This window comes from Argiope bruennichi, chromosome X2 (genome assembly GCF_947563725.1).
Source record: "Argiope bruennichi chromosome X2, qqArgBrue1.1, whole genome shotgun sequence".
Lineage (NCBI taxonomy): Eukaryota > Metazoa > Arthropoda > Arachnida > Araneae > Araneidae > Argiope > Argiope bruennichi.
The window spans coordinates 28,234,607-28,254,059 of record NC_079163.1 but is presented as its reverse complement, the minus strand read 5'-3'; the positions used below and the strand labels follow the sequence as shown (position 1 = coordinate 28,254,059).

Genomic DNA, 19,453 nt, shown 5'->3' with positions numbered 1-19,453 from the left:
TATATTTCTATAAGTTTTTACATTTTTGAAATAACTCAGCACCTTAAAGCAATAGCTAACCAACTCATTGAGTATTTTCATTTTGCTTCGCCTATTCTATATGAATTTAAAAATTTTAGTTAAAATATCAGATAAGTAAATTAGTGGAGCTAACATTTTCAACGCATTTGCATCCAATAACATCTACCAGTTTTGCAGCTGATTAAAATATTCGCTATCCGCGAAAGTGCATCTACAAATGTGATTTTGTAGGATTTCCTGCATTGCAGCTTCCATTATAATGTCTTTCACAATGATTTGATACTCCCCAAATTATTCTTCTCAAGTTTATTCAGCTTAGTTCTCAAATAATAGGAAAACTTTTCTCCAACCTCGTTAAAATGCTTCATTTACACAAAGCTGATCGATCTTCCAAGATAAAACATTTTAACTCTTTAACTATTACGGACGTGTCAGAATGGCCTCATTTTTGACACTATAAAGTATACAAAGAACTCTCTTTTGCAAATGTAATGAGCTCAAACCTTTAGATCTTAAGTCCCTAGAGAAACAAATGAACCTCGTGAGAGTAACACATTTCATGATAAGGCTGCTTTAAATCATTATCGTAATTACCTAAAAGAGAGCATTTTAAGAAAAGAAAATGGTTTCCCAACACTTTTAGGTCGTAATTTTCTTGGAAATATCTATTAAATGAGTTCCCGCAAATGCGAGAGATATCATTTTTAAACTGCTTTACCTCAGGAATGGCTTTGGAGTCAATGCTTTCGTGATGCGAAAAGTTAACGTTTATTGTGCATTTCGAATATAATTTAAAATATTGCTGAGCTAAAAAGAGAAATTATTGCAGTTTATCCTTTTATAAGGCCTTTACAATTTTATGAAACTTTTAATAGATAAAATTGAAACTTGTGAGACGGAGAATACAGATTAAAAAATAGTTTGCAAAGTTTTTGTTATATTTAAAGGTTTGGTGGTCATTCATATGAGCAAAATGGGACCAAAATAACAGAGCTATTGATTTTTTAAAATGGAAAACTAGCCGTCACTGGCGACTAGCTGATTCTCCCATTACATAAATATATAGATTTTATTGACGCAATTTATTTCATTTTTGGGAAGCTAAAAGAACTGCTTACTGCTAAGGGCTATTCTGATTGGTTAGTTACATTTGCAAATTGACTAAAGTTTGCAAACTGCGGTTTAGCTATTGAGGTGGTGGATTCTGCCAAAATTTTATTTTATGATACATCTAAAACACAGAGGGGAGGAAAGACTTGGAGGCCACTCATGAGACATCTAGGGGTCATGAGCTTTCATATGTTCATGATATGTTGGCTCTCCATAGACCAGATCGTTTGACCTATAACTACCAAATTTGGAACATATATATCTTGAAAGGGAAGAATGTGGGCTTCAGAGCTATTTTTTTTAAAAAATTAATTCGAATTGAAATTAATTAAAAATTAAGCCGAACTTTAGCATTCTCTGCAATAATTTTCGAAAATATTGCTGTACAAAATGTATTTTACACAGTTTTAAAATATGCACATTGTCTTTTAAATTGCTTTGTTAATTATATTATCTTTTTAATTGTTGAATTTTAAGGATACCAATTTATTAATAGCTGAAATTTTTATTGAATTTTAGCAATTTTTTTAAAATCATTTTTTTGCCTAGCTTCTTAGAATATATTACATTGTTACCCTGAAATTCAAACCGTTTTCATTGTTTTATTACTCGTGCGATTTTCTTTGCAGTTTAAAAGACAGATCAAAAATGAAGCTAGAAAATCGGGAAACTAAGAAAATAGAGGAACAGGTTATTTAGATTTTTAATAGCAATATGATGTTATAGGACTATCTTCACTAGAAAGGTTCATGTGCATATTGAACAGAATATATGCAAGACTATTAAAATAACACTGATTTAATGCTTGACAATTTGACATGACGTTTTATCTAAACGATTATCTGAAAAAAAATATAACTAATAAAACCTGGCGAGTCAGCTGGTCGTCAGAGGCGACTAGCATGAAATAAAAATATAGCGAATTCAGTGCTGTGGTTGGGATTGGAAAACTATTTTTGCTAAATATTTTAAACATAAAGATATATGCTTCTATGTGAACATAACATTATTTATTTATGTATTGTGACTTAAAATTGATCGTTTATAGATTCACGAGAGCAAATATGTATAAGATGTTTTTTCTGAAAAAAAAAATTGATTTTTTAAAATTCATTCTAAATGATCCATACATTTTAGTTCTTAAGATATATAAAATTGCTCTTAAAGTCTTATTATTTTCTCTTGTAAAGATATGTACAAATATGATTAATATCCTCCATAAAGAGCTAGCAATCTTTCATTTCTAATTCGAGAGACATATTTTAAGAAACTATGCTCTTAAGTAAGGAAAACGTCACTCCAATATTATTGACATACATTATTTACTCAAAGATGTTCCCTATTCCAAGAAAAAAAATTAACACTTTAACTATAACAGATGCATAGTAACTATTAGAATGACCTCATTTCTAATACGCAAAGGTTTCTCTTTTGCAAATGTAATGAGTTCAGACTTTTTGATCTTGATAAAGTCTCCCAGTAGAACAAATTAACCTCCTCAAAGAAACACATTTTAAGAAAAATACTTGCTTTAAAATATTATCATAATTACCCAAAGGAGAGTATTTTAGGAAAGGAAAGTAATTTTTTAACACTTTTAAACTGCTATTTTCTTAGAATATCTGCTAAATGAGTTCCCATAAATGTGAGAAACGCCATTTTCAAATTATTCTACTTCAAAAATGAATTAAGAGTTTTGTTTCGTGTAGAGAAAAGAAGAAATTTTGAGCGTGTGTTTTGAATATTATTTAAAAGTATGTGCAAAGTGTATATATGAATAAGTTACTTTCAAAGTGTATTCGGGATTATTTTACAAGATCTTTAGCAACAGTATGGATTTTTAACGCATAAAAGTGAAACTTGTCAGGTGAAGGGATATTACATAAAAAATATTTTCTAAAGAAATCTATCAGATTGAAAAATTATATTTTGGAATAAAATACTAGACGTCCTGTTTTCGATTTATGCGTGTTTTTAATTCATTTAGTTTAACTTGATTCTTTTCATATTTGGGGAGATGAGATTTTGCAAGCGATTCTTTATTCATTTCTAAAAAACTCTATGCTACATTTCTGAAATTTTGTACAGTTGCGCGTTCTTGATGAAAATGCAATATTTTAATATTCTCAGAATATTTTTCTAATTTTTCAAGGAATTGAAAGTTTTGATTTTAATCGAATATAAATGAGTTTTTCTTCTTCAAAAAGCAGCTGGTCTGTTCTGAAAGACTAAAATAACTTTCATAAAACAAAATAATTTTCGCCTTTTATATAGGGCTTCCGTTATTGCTGCGTATATGTATTCTTTTGAAATGAAATTGAGAATATTATAAAAAAAGTATAAAATTATGGTGAAATTATACATTTTTAATAACTGATTGGTATAAGAAGGCAAAAATAATAATTGATGAGGTTGTTCAAAGAAAAATTGATCTCTAAATATCATGGTAATTATAATACTGATTCATATAATATATTTAAGATTAAAAATTAATAAATAATAAATATAAATAATTTTTAATAGGATATGATCAGCAAACTTAAAAATAGAAAATATTTTTTTAATCAAAAATCTGGAGATCAAAGCAAATATTGTAAAAGCATAAGGAGCTGAAAACAACATATGAGAGAAATCAAGCTACAATGAATACTGCTAGATAGGAAATTTCTAAATACTCATTATAGTTCCGTTATATTAACGCCCCATTTGCAAGGCAAACGTGTACTACTTCGGAAAGAATATCGTAAGATTGATTTCCGACCATATGATGAGGTTTATGCTATCATATATATATATATATATATATAAAACCGAAGTAAACATAATTTTTTGGAAGCAGAGTTGTGGCCGAATAGAGTGAGAAGACACTTGGAACTTTGGAACTATTAAGTTCGCTTTTATTCCACCCCGGGAGGCATGACTTATGTACAAACAGGAGCGACGAGCACATCAATACAGAACGACATAAGAGCAAAAAGAGGAAAAGTTTAAAAAGTGTGTGTGTGTGGGTGGGGTGGGGGGGTTGGAGTGAAAATATCTCTCCCAGTGTTTATATACCTTGAGACCCCTATAGGGATCTTTCTAAGGTAGGATCCTGGTAGGAGAATTTAGGTATCTTTTAAAAAGAATTCTCTTGACTTGACAATTTTTTACCCCATCACTCGAAGCGCGTGAACTTGTCGACTGCAGAAATTTTAGAACTCGTGTTGAATTAACCAAATAAAAAAGGTGGAACTGGACGAGAAAGCAAGAGAACGTCCTAGGATGAAGTCAATATAGCCAAATCAAGATAAAACTTGATTAAGATAAAACAAGAAAAAACTTAATTAATCAAGTTTAAATTAGATTTTAAAATATAATTACATATACATACATTTCCTATTGAAGCTACATTGTAGTTTATACGGAATAGTCTTCTAAAATTTGTTGTTTTTGCTTTCCGATTTCCAAACATCTCCATAATATAAAACTAACAAATTTTGACAATATGCTTTATTTACTATGTACACAACATATACCAACAAAGAGTCTGCCATGAAAAAACATTATAATCATGATTATCTCACCATGTAGCTGAGATTTCATTATAGGCCTATGTAGCTCAATGCTAACCAACAAAATAAATATTCTGATGAAATCAATATTTTAATACTTGACTATGTGGTGTAATGTCGATCAGCAGAAAAAAATATTTAATTGAACTTAAGATTGTATTACGCGGCTATTTGGTTCAGTGTCGACCGACAGAAAAAAATATTTAGAGCATTAAAAGGAAATTTAAATTAACAACTAAATTAAATTTAAATCAACAGGAAGACAATGCATTTCTGTAGAATATCCTTCATATAACAAAACTGATTGACTTCCCGAATTTCAGGATAAATTTTGCTTGAGTTAGATGAACCGTTAATTCTCCTTTAAGAAAATCTTCTTTTACTCGAAACTGCTGTGCGAATTCTAATCAAATTTCTTTTTTTTTTCCATAAAATAATATATCTGTTCAAAACCTGCACTTTTTTTTTATTTGTTGCATTGTAAAATTAATTTTGCTTTTTTTTAAAATTTAAGTTTCAGATTTTTAATTTAAGTGTAATTTAAAAAACATCAAAGATAAATAGAATTTCGTTGATTATATGGTACTTCTAAAAACAATCAGAATACAAACGAATGGAAACAAATGACTTTCTCTAGTCCGTAGAGATGACTAATTCCATTCTAGACTAGGAACCATTCTAATGAGGCGAGAGAAGAACTGGGTTGATACCCTATTTTGTTGTACCAGATGTATGTTGATACTGATATTAGATTGCACCTGATACTTTTGCACTTGAAAGAAGCTGGCAATTAAATGCTTGCCGGCGCACCTGGTTTATGGGTAGAGCGTCTTCCCCGTGATCTGGACGCTCTGGGTTCGAGTCGTGGTTCGGGTATGGCTGTTCTTCCCCTGTGTTATGCCTGTGCCGTGTGTGAAAGAGCATCCCTTTAAGAAGGGGTAGTGCAGGCGAGTGTGTGAGCGTCATCTTCATATGAGCTTGAAGTCAGACTTCTGTGCTCAAGGGTCTTTACCCTACGAAGGTACTGCACTCCCTTTCCGTGGTAACGAGGGCGCGATATCATCATCAACCAAACTGTTTCATGTCCGTGCGTTTTATGCAATATCCAAAATTATATGTTAGCTTTAAAATCTGTCATCTCAACGAAATCACTCCTTGCCAGTAACTTTGATAATAAATGCTAATTTTGCACTTCTTTTTTAAAGCATTATTTAAAAATAATAACTTTTTATAAGATAAAAAACTGATAATAAGTGTTTAATTTTCATTTTGTTTTTAAATAGTTCGTCATATATTATATTTTAGTCGTATTTAGTATTGAAAGATACAATATAAATAACTAACCTTTGGAATATTTAAAGTAAGTGTTCGAAGGACTTGCTGTTTTAAGTGATACTTGATTCACATTAATGCACGGGTGTTATTGTAAATAAGTATTTATTTAAATCTGCATTGAGCATTTTATCTAATATATTCTTTTCTTTTGTTTTATTCAATGATGAAAAGTCGCTTATAGACCCCCCCCCCTGTACTTCCTACTCTTATGTTCTGTCGCAAAAAACGATTTATTTCTTCATATACGATTTACTCTTAAATTTTTTTAATGACCTTTCGGAAAACCTTGCAAACTATTGAAAAAAAGTAATACAACAAGATTACCCATCATCAACATTTTTCTCCATCTGCCTGTTTTTCATTCTGTCTGCCATTCCGTTCTCAGACGTGATTATAATTACAATGAGTAAATTTAACACTCTATAAATGCTCTGAGAATAACCTTCCCACAGTGGAAGTAATTTTTTAAATAGTGTTTGTTGTTCTAGAGAAACAAAATTCAGACCGTAACATTAACATTCTAAAAATTTCCTGTATAAACCTAGAATTACTCTAAAAAATAAGGATTTTATAAAGCATAGCTATCGTGACCGACACAAATTTATTTCACAGCAATGGAGCCTTCTTTTCTCACGCACGACATTTTAAAACAACGGTAGCTTGCTTATGATTTGTTTTTCTTTTCATACTTCAAGATGAAATATTGCATCTTTCACAAGACATGTTTTTATTCAACTGAAAAAACAACAACATAAGAACCAGTTTGAAAGTGTCATTTGTATATATATCTGATGTGCCATTCGACGCAAAATGTCTGTTATAGCCTAGCATGGAATTCTTCATTTTAAATGTTTTCTTTTGCCTATTTTCCATTTCCTAAGAATCACGTGAAATTTTGAAATATCTTTGTAGAATCCATGTGTGAAGCTGAGATTACTTCAGTGATTCTAATCATATTTGCTCTAGCATTTTTAATGAAGTTCATGAATCAAGGATTCGTGGTGAAGACAAAGCGCGTCACCTTCTTTTATTAAATAAACACTTGACGTCAGGTAGAAATCTCACTTTGCTCCAATGTATGGTTATAGACTGCTTTCTTGGAGAACTTTCATCGGATCTAGTCTATACTTCCTTCAATTTCTTCTTTTCTCTCTATTTCTTTAGCTTGAAAATCAGGAATACTCCTCTAACAAGGCCGATGGCAGTGATCATTTACTAGTTAAAATGCGTAGCCACAAGACTGAATCCATAATCTTCTGTTTTCTTGGAGAACTTTCATCGGATCTAGTCTATACTTCCTTCAATTTCTTCTTTTCTCTCTATTTCTTTAGCTTGAAAATCAGGAATACTCCTCTAACAAGGCCGATGGCAGTGATCATTTACTAGTTAAAATGCGTAGCCACAAGACTGAATCCATAATCTTCTTACCCCAATTCATATTCTTATGCATGCATGCTTATTAATCTACCAGATCACTTGTTGACATACCAGATTATTATTGGAAAAACATTATCGCATTATATATTATGAAAATAATATTGTTACTGGACGGCTTGCGTTGAAGCATATCCATAATAATACAAGAGTTCAATGAAGAGAACTGTGGAATTTTCGGTTTTGTCCAGGGCTCTGATAACATTGTACATGTCCAGCAGTTGTCATCATAGCAAATAATATAACACGCACTATCAAATAGCTTCCTCAAAACTGCAGACAAGATACAATAATCTGAATCTCAAGTTCGGAATAGGAGAATCACGAGCTTGGGTAGCAAAGACTCGCTGTTTATGTGAATTAGGTACACGTTAAATCTGCTCGGGATACTTCAAGAATAAGTAACTAGCTCAAATGCTGACCTGGTCTTTTGATCAATTTAAAATTATAAGGTCTTTCTCCAATAATCGTTGTGAAAATTAAAAGAAGTTGTTAACCCAACAAAACAATTATGGGCATTTCTTGAATTTCCCATCTATTATATGCCTATCCAATAACGAATTCGTACAATTTGTCAAAATTCAACGTACAAATTATTTGAAGTAGTAGAAAACACAAAACAAGTCAAAATTAAATATTAAAAAAATACGACTGAAAAGTCTGAGATGATAAATATGCCTGTTTTATCATAAATGTTTCCATCAACGCGGCTAATGCCTGTGAAATGCTGGATATTTTTTAGAGACTTTCCACTCCATAGGCGTTCACTTTGAAAAGCGTAGAACCCTGAATGGTCAGAAGTTTAAGTAGTTTTTGTGAAAACTGGACGGTAGTTCGAACTTCCCAAGTGTAAAGAAGAGTTTTCAGCCATTATTAGCTTGTCGTTTCAGTATTCTCAAGTATCCTTTAGCTCATTCATGGAGTATTTTCGGGCATATATTCCTTGTGATTCTAACTTGTTTTTGAGCTTTTTACCTTTTTAACCCCTTAACCATTGTGTCCGAGTATCATACAGACATAGAATCATCACTTCTCAAATTTATTATTTGAAATTTAATCGGTAAAAAGTGCTATAATTTGATATAAAAATTGCTCCTTATTCTCAAACACTTGAAGACTTCTATAAATTCTTAATAGAATAAGTAAGATATGACATTTTCGAAACATTTAGATAATAAAGAAACAAAACAGTTAAAGGGTTAATACTGATAAAAGGTTGAGGAACGAAACCTTAATAAAATGTATAAAAATTTACTTCAGAAGCTTTAGAAAAATCTAAATTCTAATAGAGAGAAAATTTAATCTAAATTTAGGTTTTGGGAGAAAATAGGCAAATTCCACTCACATTCACTTTTTCATGCTAATACTATTTCATATTTATTTCTAATCATTTTTCCTTTTTAGACGATATTAAAGTGCAAAACAAACTGGTGCCTCTTTCCACATTGAAAAATAAAAACTGGCAAAACTTTATGGAAAGTTCACGAATAAGCAAGCAAATGGGAAAAATCAATTAATAAATCTCTAAAGAAAACATCATGAGTAAATTAGTAATTTCAACTTTTCATATAGCACCTAATTAAGTTCTCATGTATAACTTGTTATGATTACATAATTAATGGCCGTTTTCTTAAAACAAAATTAAAAAAAGCTCACCGCTGGTAAAGCAAGTTAATAGGTAATAGGCTAATTCGGGTTATAATCCCAAATGTTAGCTCTGGGCTCTTCATAAAATGAGAATTACCTCTTTGAATGTTTGCTTTAGGATGGCTTTTCTTTAGATTATCTAAACTTCATTAGATGTCTAGTAAAAGGGAAAATGGTGATCATAATGAGGTTTCACTTTAAAGAGAAGAACGAAATACTATTAAAACACTTTAAAATAACAAAATGGCTAAATTTTAAGGTGATTCGATAACTATTCCCTAATGGAAATGCCTTGTTGAATTAACAAATCTTAATTTAAAAGAGTTGAGATTCTAACGATGGAATTTTAGCATCTTAGAAATGCAACCATTTTTATAAATTTGAATGTAAATTAACCCTTTCTAGGGCCGTGGGAAGTATGCTTCCCACCAAATTTATCAATCTTTATATGAAATTATGTAGGTTGGCATAAGTTTTGACAAATTTTTTTAGTAAGTCAAAAACTTAGATGCTTCATTTCTTTATCTCACACAAAATGATGTCTCTTGATTTGTTACTTAATTATTAATTAACCAATTTAATTAATTAATCCAATTAAATTTATCTAATAAGCTAAATGAATCTCTTTTCTTATTCTAATTTCAAGCCTAAAAATATTTCAACATTATATGACAAGAAAAAAATGGCCCTTTAAAGGGTTAAAGATTTTAATTCCTTATAAAGATGAAATTAAGAAACTCTTGCGAAATGTTCGTATTTCCGCTGAAAGATTAACAGGTACATTAAATTGTTAAGAAATAAAAATCTAACTCATTGTAAGATATATGTATTTAAAATGCTCTAACGCTTAGAAAATCAGCCTTTTGAAAATTAAACATCCATTTTAAACAGTCGAATTCTTAATGCATTATATATTGTTCTTAGTTGAGTTTTGCTCACTCTGTAGTTAGTTACCAGGTGAGCTTTTGGAAACCTTATGGCATAATGATTTCATTGCACTAGTTTCGGGCTCGAATTATCGTATATTCGAGCACTCATTTAACGGAAGAGATATCATTTACATGGGTCTTATGCTCGATAAATTCACCGAGAATCAAAGGTTCACCGATTGGAGTGGTGTGAGAATTTGGAGAGAATCTGCAAAAGTGGTTCGTCATGGTTCAAAACCGCAAGTTCTGCTGCAAAATAACCATTGTGTAGCTTCAAAGCTGGATATTAATATAATTCACTCAAGAAAACAATATTTCATATCGATAGAGTTCAAGGTTTTATGCGTATAATAAGAAACCTGAAGGGCATGTGTAATTCCAGATTTAACTGTTTAGTTACTTTGATTGCTAATTGATGCTGTGAGAAAAAGTAGCGTAGTGACAAGAGGCCAAGGGGGTATAAATATCATGGGATACAGACTTAGGAGAAGCCATGAAAGCAAAGTATTAGGAAGTCTATGTCATTTTTTAAAGTGAGATACCATCAACAAATGAAAAAATAATATCATGCACTGGGAACCATTTACACTTGTTGTCATTATCAATGATGAATAGGGTCCAAAAAATCATATCACGCCCCGGGCACCGATTAACTTTGCTACATACTGATGGAAACAGTTCTTCCATTAATTAAAATTTTACATGTAAGACGATAATTTTCAAAAAGAGACAATTTTTTGAGCATTCGTAACGCACTTTAGTATTATTTTTATATGATTAACAGCTTGTTAGCTTTAAAGTAATAATTTTTATAGTATTAGTAGTTTGTTCACACTTAAATATTATTTTTAAATTATTAGTAGCTTAATTTACAAAAATTTCTAATAAGAATGAAGGGATTATTCATGTTAAAAATTATTTTGGTCAGATTTTATTGCTTTTTAATCAACTGCAGGTTGCATTACGTTATCTTTTAAGGAATATCAATGTAAAAGTGAAATTATTCATCTAAGTTTGGAAGCTAATATTATGTACAGAATAATTGCTAGGTATAAATATAGATTTTAAAAAATATATAATCAACATAGGCTAATCTATCACGAAAAAAAAAACATAGCAATATTTGATAGTTGTAAATTTTAAACTCTTAGATTAAAACCTTCATATAATGCTACTTTCGAAAAAAAACATAGGCTTCTAAGCTTAGATTTTTCCAACCCATTGGTTTATCGATGGTACATAAGTTTAAAATCTCGGTTCCTTTTGCGTAAAATGAGGCAGCAAGTATGAAGTATATTATATTTTCATAAAAGATGTTAACTAATAAGTTGTTTTTAAAGCATGAACAATTTCTTAGCAATCTTTTCACTCTGTTGAACAGCAGATTATCAACAATATTGAACAATAGATTATCGATGTTAAATATACTTTCAACATTAAACAGAAGATTATCGACAATTTCTGATAAAAATTTCCAGTAACGTCTTTTAACCAAACGCCTCATTTGTTACAAATTATTCTAACAAAAGCTTTATCGCTTTTCAGATCATTTCTCTAAAATTAGTCGGTAGGAATTTTGATTTTCTAAAGCAGATGTTGGAAATAATCATGACTTCGCTTCCTGATTTTTTTTATTACTGTTGAGATGCGTGACAATTTTGAGGGAAAGAGGTTTATTTTCATATATAATCATTCCCAATCGCTGATAAAAATAACCGAGAACCCATTATTTCGAAGATATATTTATGGGATTGCAAAAATTGACAGTAACATTTATCTGCTTGAACCTTTTCATATTTTTGAAAGGTGAATGAATGTTGCATAACAGCTTTCCTGGATACAGGTCGACGAACTAGAACTATTAACATAGTCCTTTAATATACAAAGTGAACTGTTGGAATGGAAATCTTGATCTTCGATTCGATTTTGGAAAAGCTATTTCAATTCGCTATCCATTTTCCAGATGCCCAAATCATATCAATTACTGGACCTTTGAATTATGACTAGATTTAATGGCCTTTATGCATATTTGGGGCATTCTAATTGATTAAGAACACATCATCGTGAATTTTTGACATTGACCATGAAACAGTAGAGCTCGTGGTCAAATTCTATACTTCTGGTATGAGAGTATCTTTTTGGTCATATGAGTCAAAAGACGCTACGTAACCAAATTGACAAGAAATACGAGTATCTTCTCTTTGGTAATACTGAGAATCCTTTGGTAATCGCACTGACGCGATGTTAGGCTTATTGGACTATATATTAATTTGCAGAATTTACTTATAGGTTTTTCTTTTTTACCACGTGGTTGTTTTCTATTTTTCTTTGTTAATTTGAAAGATATATACTTTCTACAAGTCATTTTACAACGAATTTTGTTTATTCTTGCAAAATCAAACTGAAAATATTCCTGAATTCTCTGAATTTGAGCCAGGATGAATGGTTAATTTACGAAATTATTTTGAAATGGATCTGTATTTTGTGTCTATTTAAAGCTATTTTAGTTCTTAGAAAGTTTCGATTTCACAAACAGAAAATTACAAACTCGAGACTTTAATCTTCTGAAAAATGTCGCATGCCTAAGGAAAGTGTTAACTTCATTTTTTTAGCAGATGTATCAGGAAAATTGATTGAAACCGCTATCACTACCATGATCGAAGATGCTTACCATTTAATATTTACGAATCCATCGATAACAAATCATTGCATTGATGCAAAATGTGCTTTTGATTCAACAAATCAGACCAAAGAATCTCAAAAATTTAAAAAGTACGCTTACAGATTAGAACATGTATTGTTGAAGTGTCATTTTGAGCAAAATTTCTCAGTAGTTCAGATGGTTAGTAGAAGATTTTCATAGATACAATATTCTTCATACTGTAAACTCAAAGATTAGACTGGATCCAGTCAAAAGATTCCAGTCAAGGATTCCAGTCAAAAGATTCCAATCAAAAGATTTTGACTGGAAAGAAAATAATAACAAAAATACCTACAAGTCGCATTTTGTGTTTTATCTTATGATGAAAACTTGGTTATGAAGTTACCTAAAAGGGGACATAAAGGTGCACAAAATTATGCTAATGGCGTTCATCAAAGAAATGATTTAAAAATGTCTTTATTAACTTCTTGATGCCCTGCAGTGTGAAATTTTCCTGCCCTTTAAAATAACTAAAGATGAATTTCTTAAGAGCATCTCATTAGTACCTGTATGTGTTCATACCTTATGGTTACATAAAGTTGACGGAAGCCGTCGCGTTTGAACTCATATTAACTATTCATTTTTAGCATATTATATAAATGATTTCATTCCCTTTTTGTTCATTACTACTTTTCCTTAATCACTACAATAATTGTTAATAAAAAGAAGTGACAATGATAACTTTTAACACGTTTCCTACTCAACAGTAGTTTCTAACAAAATTATCGCTCCAAAAATATACTTTACTACGTTTCTTGTTTTCTTCAGAACCAGTTTTAAACGTATTTCCAATTTAACTCTCTTCCTTGAACCCATGGCCTTTAAAATCTAATCCTACATTAGATAGAATACACAACTCATATTTGTAAGATTACTCATTAATTTCTTAACTGTGAGTCGTGATAAGAAAGTAAACAGAGTTTCCAGACTCAGAGGAGCTGAGGGCTTGTTTTTGTAGGAAAGAAAATAGCATAAGAATTCATTGCGATATATCTTAATCTTAAGAATGCAGACTCTTTCATTTGAACAATAACAGGGTTGTTGTTACAAAAATTATCAGCAGTTAGTTCAGTGGGAAATATGATTTACAATTTTACCATACTTTTACCATACTATTCTTCATCGGTAAATAACGTCTTAATATATCTAATTGACATTGGATTCTTATCTTGAAATATTTTTATATTTTAATTTCAAATTTCATATAATTTAAAAACAAAGAAATTCATGTCAAGCCTTGTTTCACTTTAGAACATTCTGATTGATGATTTTGAAGTTTAAAAAAATCATTTTTAGAACGGATTCCATATATTTAAAAAAACCATAAAGTAAGAAATAGAAATTTATTTTGGAAATAAAAAAAATTGAGTCGGCAGAGGTTAGTGCGTAATTTAAATAAGGGCTATTTATCATTTATATATAATTTACATTTGTCTTAAGTTTAAAGTGAATGTTTTGCTAAATAAGTTTTTATATTCCAGTGACACCTTTCCATGACCTTGGAAACTCAGAAAGACGATTCCGAATGTGCCTATCTCGTGCACGAGGAGTCTCTACCGGCAGGCACTTCTTACAAAGCTCCCTCTCCACCCACGAAAGACGTCGCCAGACTATACAAAGCAGAGGAAGAAGAGGATGGACCGACTCTGCATTCCATCGCAAAGTTCCATGAACATCTTCTGGAACAGGTAAGGAATTTTATCACAACAATTAAAAAAAAAAAAAAGAAAGAAAGAAAGAAAGAACCGAAAGTTTATGCAACAGACACGTGTGGGAAAATTTCGAGAACGAAACCTTCTGTAAAATATTTTATTCGCATAAACTAATTTAAAAAAAAACAAATATTTAAAGTACCAATTTTTTTAATTTTGTACTGCTTCAGCCGTGCGGGTTTTAAAGAATTTAATTGTTGGAGCACTACATACATTGCTGGTCCGTGTATAGGCAATACGGAAATGCGACTCTTTCCCCAGCTTTCTTCAGTGTATAAGTACAACCATTAATTTATTTAACCTTCAACCTTGAGTATAATGTCTAAGTTCTTTTAGAGATTTCAAGTTTCAAAGGAAGCACAGGGGGAAGTAATTTGCTTCGTAGAGAAAGAGAACTCTTTATAAAATGATATATGTTTAAACTCGGTACCGATTTTCGCTATTTCACACATGCGACAACTAAGACCTGGTGAATAATTTGTGAATGAAAAAAAAAATGGCTATTATAAAAGTGGTATCAATTTCTGCAGCTGCGCACTCGCATTTACAAAGTGCGTTTATTCCGCCCTATAGTTTTGAAAAGACGAAAATATTGTCGGACATACAATGCAGTAACTTCTTCCTTTCTAGAGATGGTAGAAGATAGTTTTTAAGCTTTTTTTGCAACTGAAACATTTTTCGTGAACGCAGAATTGGATTATATATGTAAAAAAAAATGGAGGAAACAAACATTAAATAAAAATAATTAAAAATATTGTATTATAATTCTTTTCCTTAAATAAATGCGAAAGTAATATCCCTAAATATGTATTTTTAGTTGAGCAATCTTCATAAGCGAGAGTAAGGAATGCGATAAAATAATTGAAAATATTTATCTTGATATTTAATTTTTTTTTATTAAAGTTAATTAAAAATTAATAATTGTATAACTAGAGTTTCTACGTTAAAATTTATCTATAGCAATACGAAAATCTAATAACTATTTTCATTGATTAAAAATTTAATTCTCCGGAATGAGAAATGGTATAATGTAAGTTTGGTCGGAAGATATTACTGCGCAATGCAGTATAAATCCCACTGGTTCAAGGTGCAAGGCGCTACTGATGATATAAAATGATATCGATTTTCTTACAAGATAATTGCTAGAAGAAACAGAAATAAAACATATTCATTTAAAAAAAAATTAACAGAAGACGTTCTTTTTTTTCCGGGTTCGATAGACTGAGTAATTATTTAAGTTAAAGACATATTTCAAAGTGTTACCTTATTCATGAAGAAACTGAAGGCTGCAAAAAAAAAACAAAAAAAAAACCCTTTTGTATCTTTCTAATTAAGCTCGAAATGTGCCAAAAATAAAACAAAAAATTATTTTAACAAAAATTGGCTAAATGTTTCATATAAATGCACTACTTGTTCTAAAATACAGATTTTCTGGTATTGTAAAAAATTTAATTAAGAGTCGATATTTTTTTACCTAAATTGATTTGACTAATTTGATATGCTAATTGATATACGTAAGTCAAATTTGATTCAGTAAAATTAATCCTTTTTTGTAAAGTTATCGCTCATATATTCTAAATGCAGCTAAATACACAATAATGTACACAACACATTTATGCATTAACAAGCAACTGTTTTATCCATTTAATGTAATCATTCATGGTCTATTTGGAAACAATGCTCCAGTGCAAAAACAAGGCAATATTACATTAAATTTATTTTTACTGTTGGTATGCAAGATATTCATGCAATATATTTTTCTGCGTAGCTACCCCATAAACAGAAATATTCATCAAAATAAAAAAATATATATATTATTCATTAGCAAAGAAATTTGAATTAATGATACCACCTTCCATCTGCTTTTTAAGCATATCGATTGAAATTTTAAGTATGAAGCGATATTACATTCTAATAATTATTTTGACCATATAAACTACATATTTAATTATGTTACTTCCTAGGGGTCATGTCAGTTTTATAGCGTTTAATAAATCAGTAGAAACTATGAAACATGTACTAAGTGGAAGCAACTTTGCCATGTTGAATAGTATCCAATATTTAAATGAATTCATATTTTAGACATGTAAATCAAACCTCTTTTCATGTATATATGTTTGACTTAGCTAAAATGTTCTACAATTAATGATATATTCTGATTTAGCATTCATTATGAATAGTCATCAAATGATAAATACATATATTCTAATATAATATTTAAGTGATATAACTGAATAAAATATTCTTATAAACCAAAATGATTATTGCAGAATCTAATGAGTTTTCATTTGATTCCATAGCAATCTCAAAAGTTGTCTTTAATCGCACTCGGAGAAAATTGAGTAATATACTCGAATATTTAATGCCATATTAGATCAATCATGTTTAGTAATTTATATTTCTTTATTCATGACATAAATGTAAATACAGAACTCATTTTCTGAGCCTTCAACTCTTTAAAAATAACAAGTTTACAGAATACTTTTATTTGTCTTTAATTCAGAGTGGTCACAAAGTCTTTTCTTGATTACAAAAAATTATTAGTGAGAATTATTAAATGTAATACTATAAATTTTTTACAATGAAATAGTCGCGTTAAAGACATTAATGTAAAGACAGAACTCATTTTCTGAGCCTTCAACTTTTTAAAAATAACAAGTTTACAGAATACTTTTATTTGTCTCTAATTCAGAGTGATCACAAAGTCTTTTCTTGATTACAAAAAATTATTAGTGATAATTATTAAATGTAATACTATAAATTTTTTACAATGAAATAGTCGTGTTAAAGACATTAATGTAAAGACAGAACTCATTTTCTGAGCCTTCAACTCTATAAAAACAACAACAAGTTTACAGAATACTTTTATCTGTCTCTAATTCAGAGTGATCACAAAGTCTTTTCTTGATTACAAAAAATTATTAGTGATAATTATTAAATATAATGCTATAAAATTTTTGCAATGTAATAGTCGCGTTAAAGACATTAATGTAAAGACAGAACTCATTTTCTGAGCCTTCAACTCTTTAAAAACAACAACAAGTTTACAGAATACTTTTATCTGTCTCTAATTCAGAGTGAACACAAAGTCTTTTCTTGATTGCAAAAAATTATTAGTGAGAATTATTAAATGTAATGCTATAAAATTTTTACAATGAAATAGTCGCGTTAAAGACATTAATGTAAAGACAGAACTCATTTTCTGAGCCTTCAACTCTTTAAAAACAACAACAAGTTTACAGAATACTTTTATCAGTCTCTAATTCAGAGTGATCACAAAGTCTTTTCTTGATTACAAAAAATTATTAGTGATAATTATTAAATATAATGCTATAAAATTTTTACAATGAAATAGTCGCGCTAAAGACATTAATGTAAAGACAGAACTCATTTTCTGAGCCTTCAACTCTATAAAAACAACAACAAGTTTACAGAATACTTTTATCCGTCTCTAATTCAGAGAGGTCACAAAGTCTTTTCTTGATTACAAAAAATTATTATATAGAATTATTAAATATAATGCTATAAAATTTTTACAGTGGAATAGTCGCGTTTCTAATTTTTTTAGTCTAACAGATGTTCAATTAATCCAGAAATAATGATCTTACTATTGACTGCTATTCTTTATTTATCTTAGCACAACCACTTACTATACAATTTCATTGCCATGCCTTAACTCTATTCACCTGCTATATCCAGAGGTTAAGGATCTTTAGTTTAAGAACTCCCTGACATACCCCTCAAATCGGAAAATCGATGTTATTCAAAATGGCGAAAATAGCATAAATGACATATATGCTCATCCGATATTACTCCACTAGATTTTTCTTTTAGGGTAACATAAAGGACAGAGTGTTTACAATGCCAGTTGAAAATATTGATACATTCAAAGTTGAAATCACAGATACTATTTCTAATGTGACAGCAAAAATGTTGGACATTACGTGGCGAGAATGGGAATGCCGCCTTGACATTCTTCTAGTTACCAAGGGTGTCCACATTGAAACTTGCTGACATAAGTAGTCTTATTAAAATTTTATTACTGTCTTTACAATATATAGCAATAATTATATGCTAAATTATAATAGCGTTTTTACAATATTTTCTTTTGTAACCAGGGAATATGACCATCCTGTATTTCCCATTCGAAGAAATATCCAGTCATCAAGTTATTAAAAAAATCTCTGTTTGACCCGAACAAAGTCATCGTTGAACTGTAACTAGATTATTTATATAAACAATATGCATGTTATTTAGATAACTATTGTAGTACAAACAATATTCATTTTTTCCTTTCATTATGTATTTTCAGCAAAAACCTACAATTCTATAATATAATCATTTTTTCTCCAAATTTCAACATTTTATCTTAGGGAAGAAGATATTATAGAATTTAGATTCAATGAACACTAGATTCACATACAAAATCGATCTTTTGCAGAGCAGGGTACCGAATCTGGATCCCTCCGGCCTCGAAACGAGTTCTAATTACCAGGCCTCCACGACCTTCTATTTATTTGGAATTGTGTAATTTGATAAAAGTAATAGCATTATCGTTGTTATGTAACAGGAGTGCGAATTTTAGGAATTTACATAATTTTAGTCTGTTGTGGTTTTAAATTAATATCTAATCTCAGGAGCTATAAAATTCATTTAATATAAGTTCGGTTTACGGGTAGGATAAAATGTTTTTTAGTACTTTTCTTATTCTGACTGAAAGAAAACTGCTTTAAATGTTAAAAATAATTTTCAAATTATGTATTGATTTTTCTCACATTTTCTCCATTTTTTGCTGTCAGAAGTTGTTCTGTTGTTTTCAAGTTTCTTGTTTTAGATAATTAGGCAGGACAGCAGCTGACGTAATTAATCTAGACTGCTTCTAGCTCAAACTTTTTGCTGTAATCTCTCAACCCTTAACTTTCCGTTTCAGTGGAAAAGCTTGTTAAGAAGCTCATGGTTAAATGGTGATAAAAACGTGGGTTTTTTTCTTTGCTGTTGTTCGCATGTCAG

The 19,453-nt window shown here is 30.0% G+C and overlaps 1 protein-coding gene across 2 annotated transcripts in view; it reads left to right on the top strand.

The window, feature by feature from the left end:
* Positions 1-19,453, top strand: part of LOC129961107 (synaptic vesicle glycoprotein 2C-like) — a 98,695-nt gene that overhangs the window by 18,789 nt on the left and 60,453 nt on the right. The window contains exons 1-2 of one of the 2 annotated variants that reach the window (XM_056074938.1): positions 13,768-13,856; positions 14,213-14,419. In XM_056074938.1, the coding sequence (XP_055930913.1) occupies positions 14,225-14,419 (195 nt within the window). In that variant the 5' untranslated portion in view covers positions 13,768-13,856; positions 14,213-14,224. Of the gene's footprint in view, positions 1-13,767; positions 13,857-14,212; positions 14,420-19,453 lie in introns of those variants that run through there. The other variant, XM_056074937.1, reaches the window with a different exon arrangement.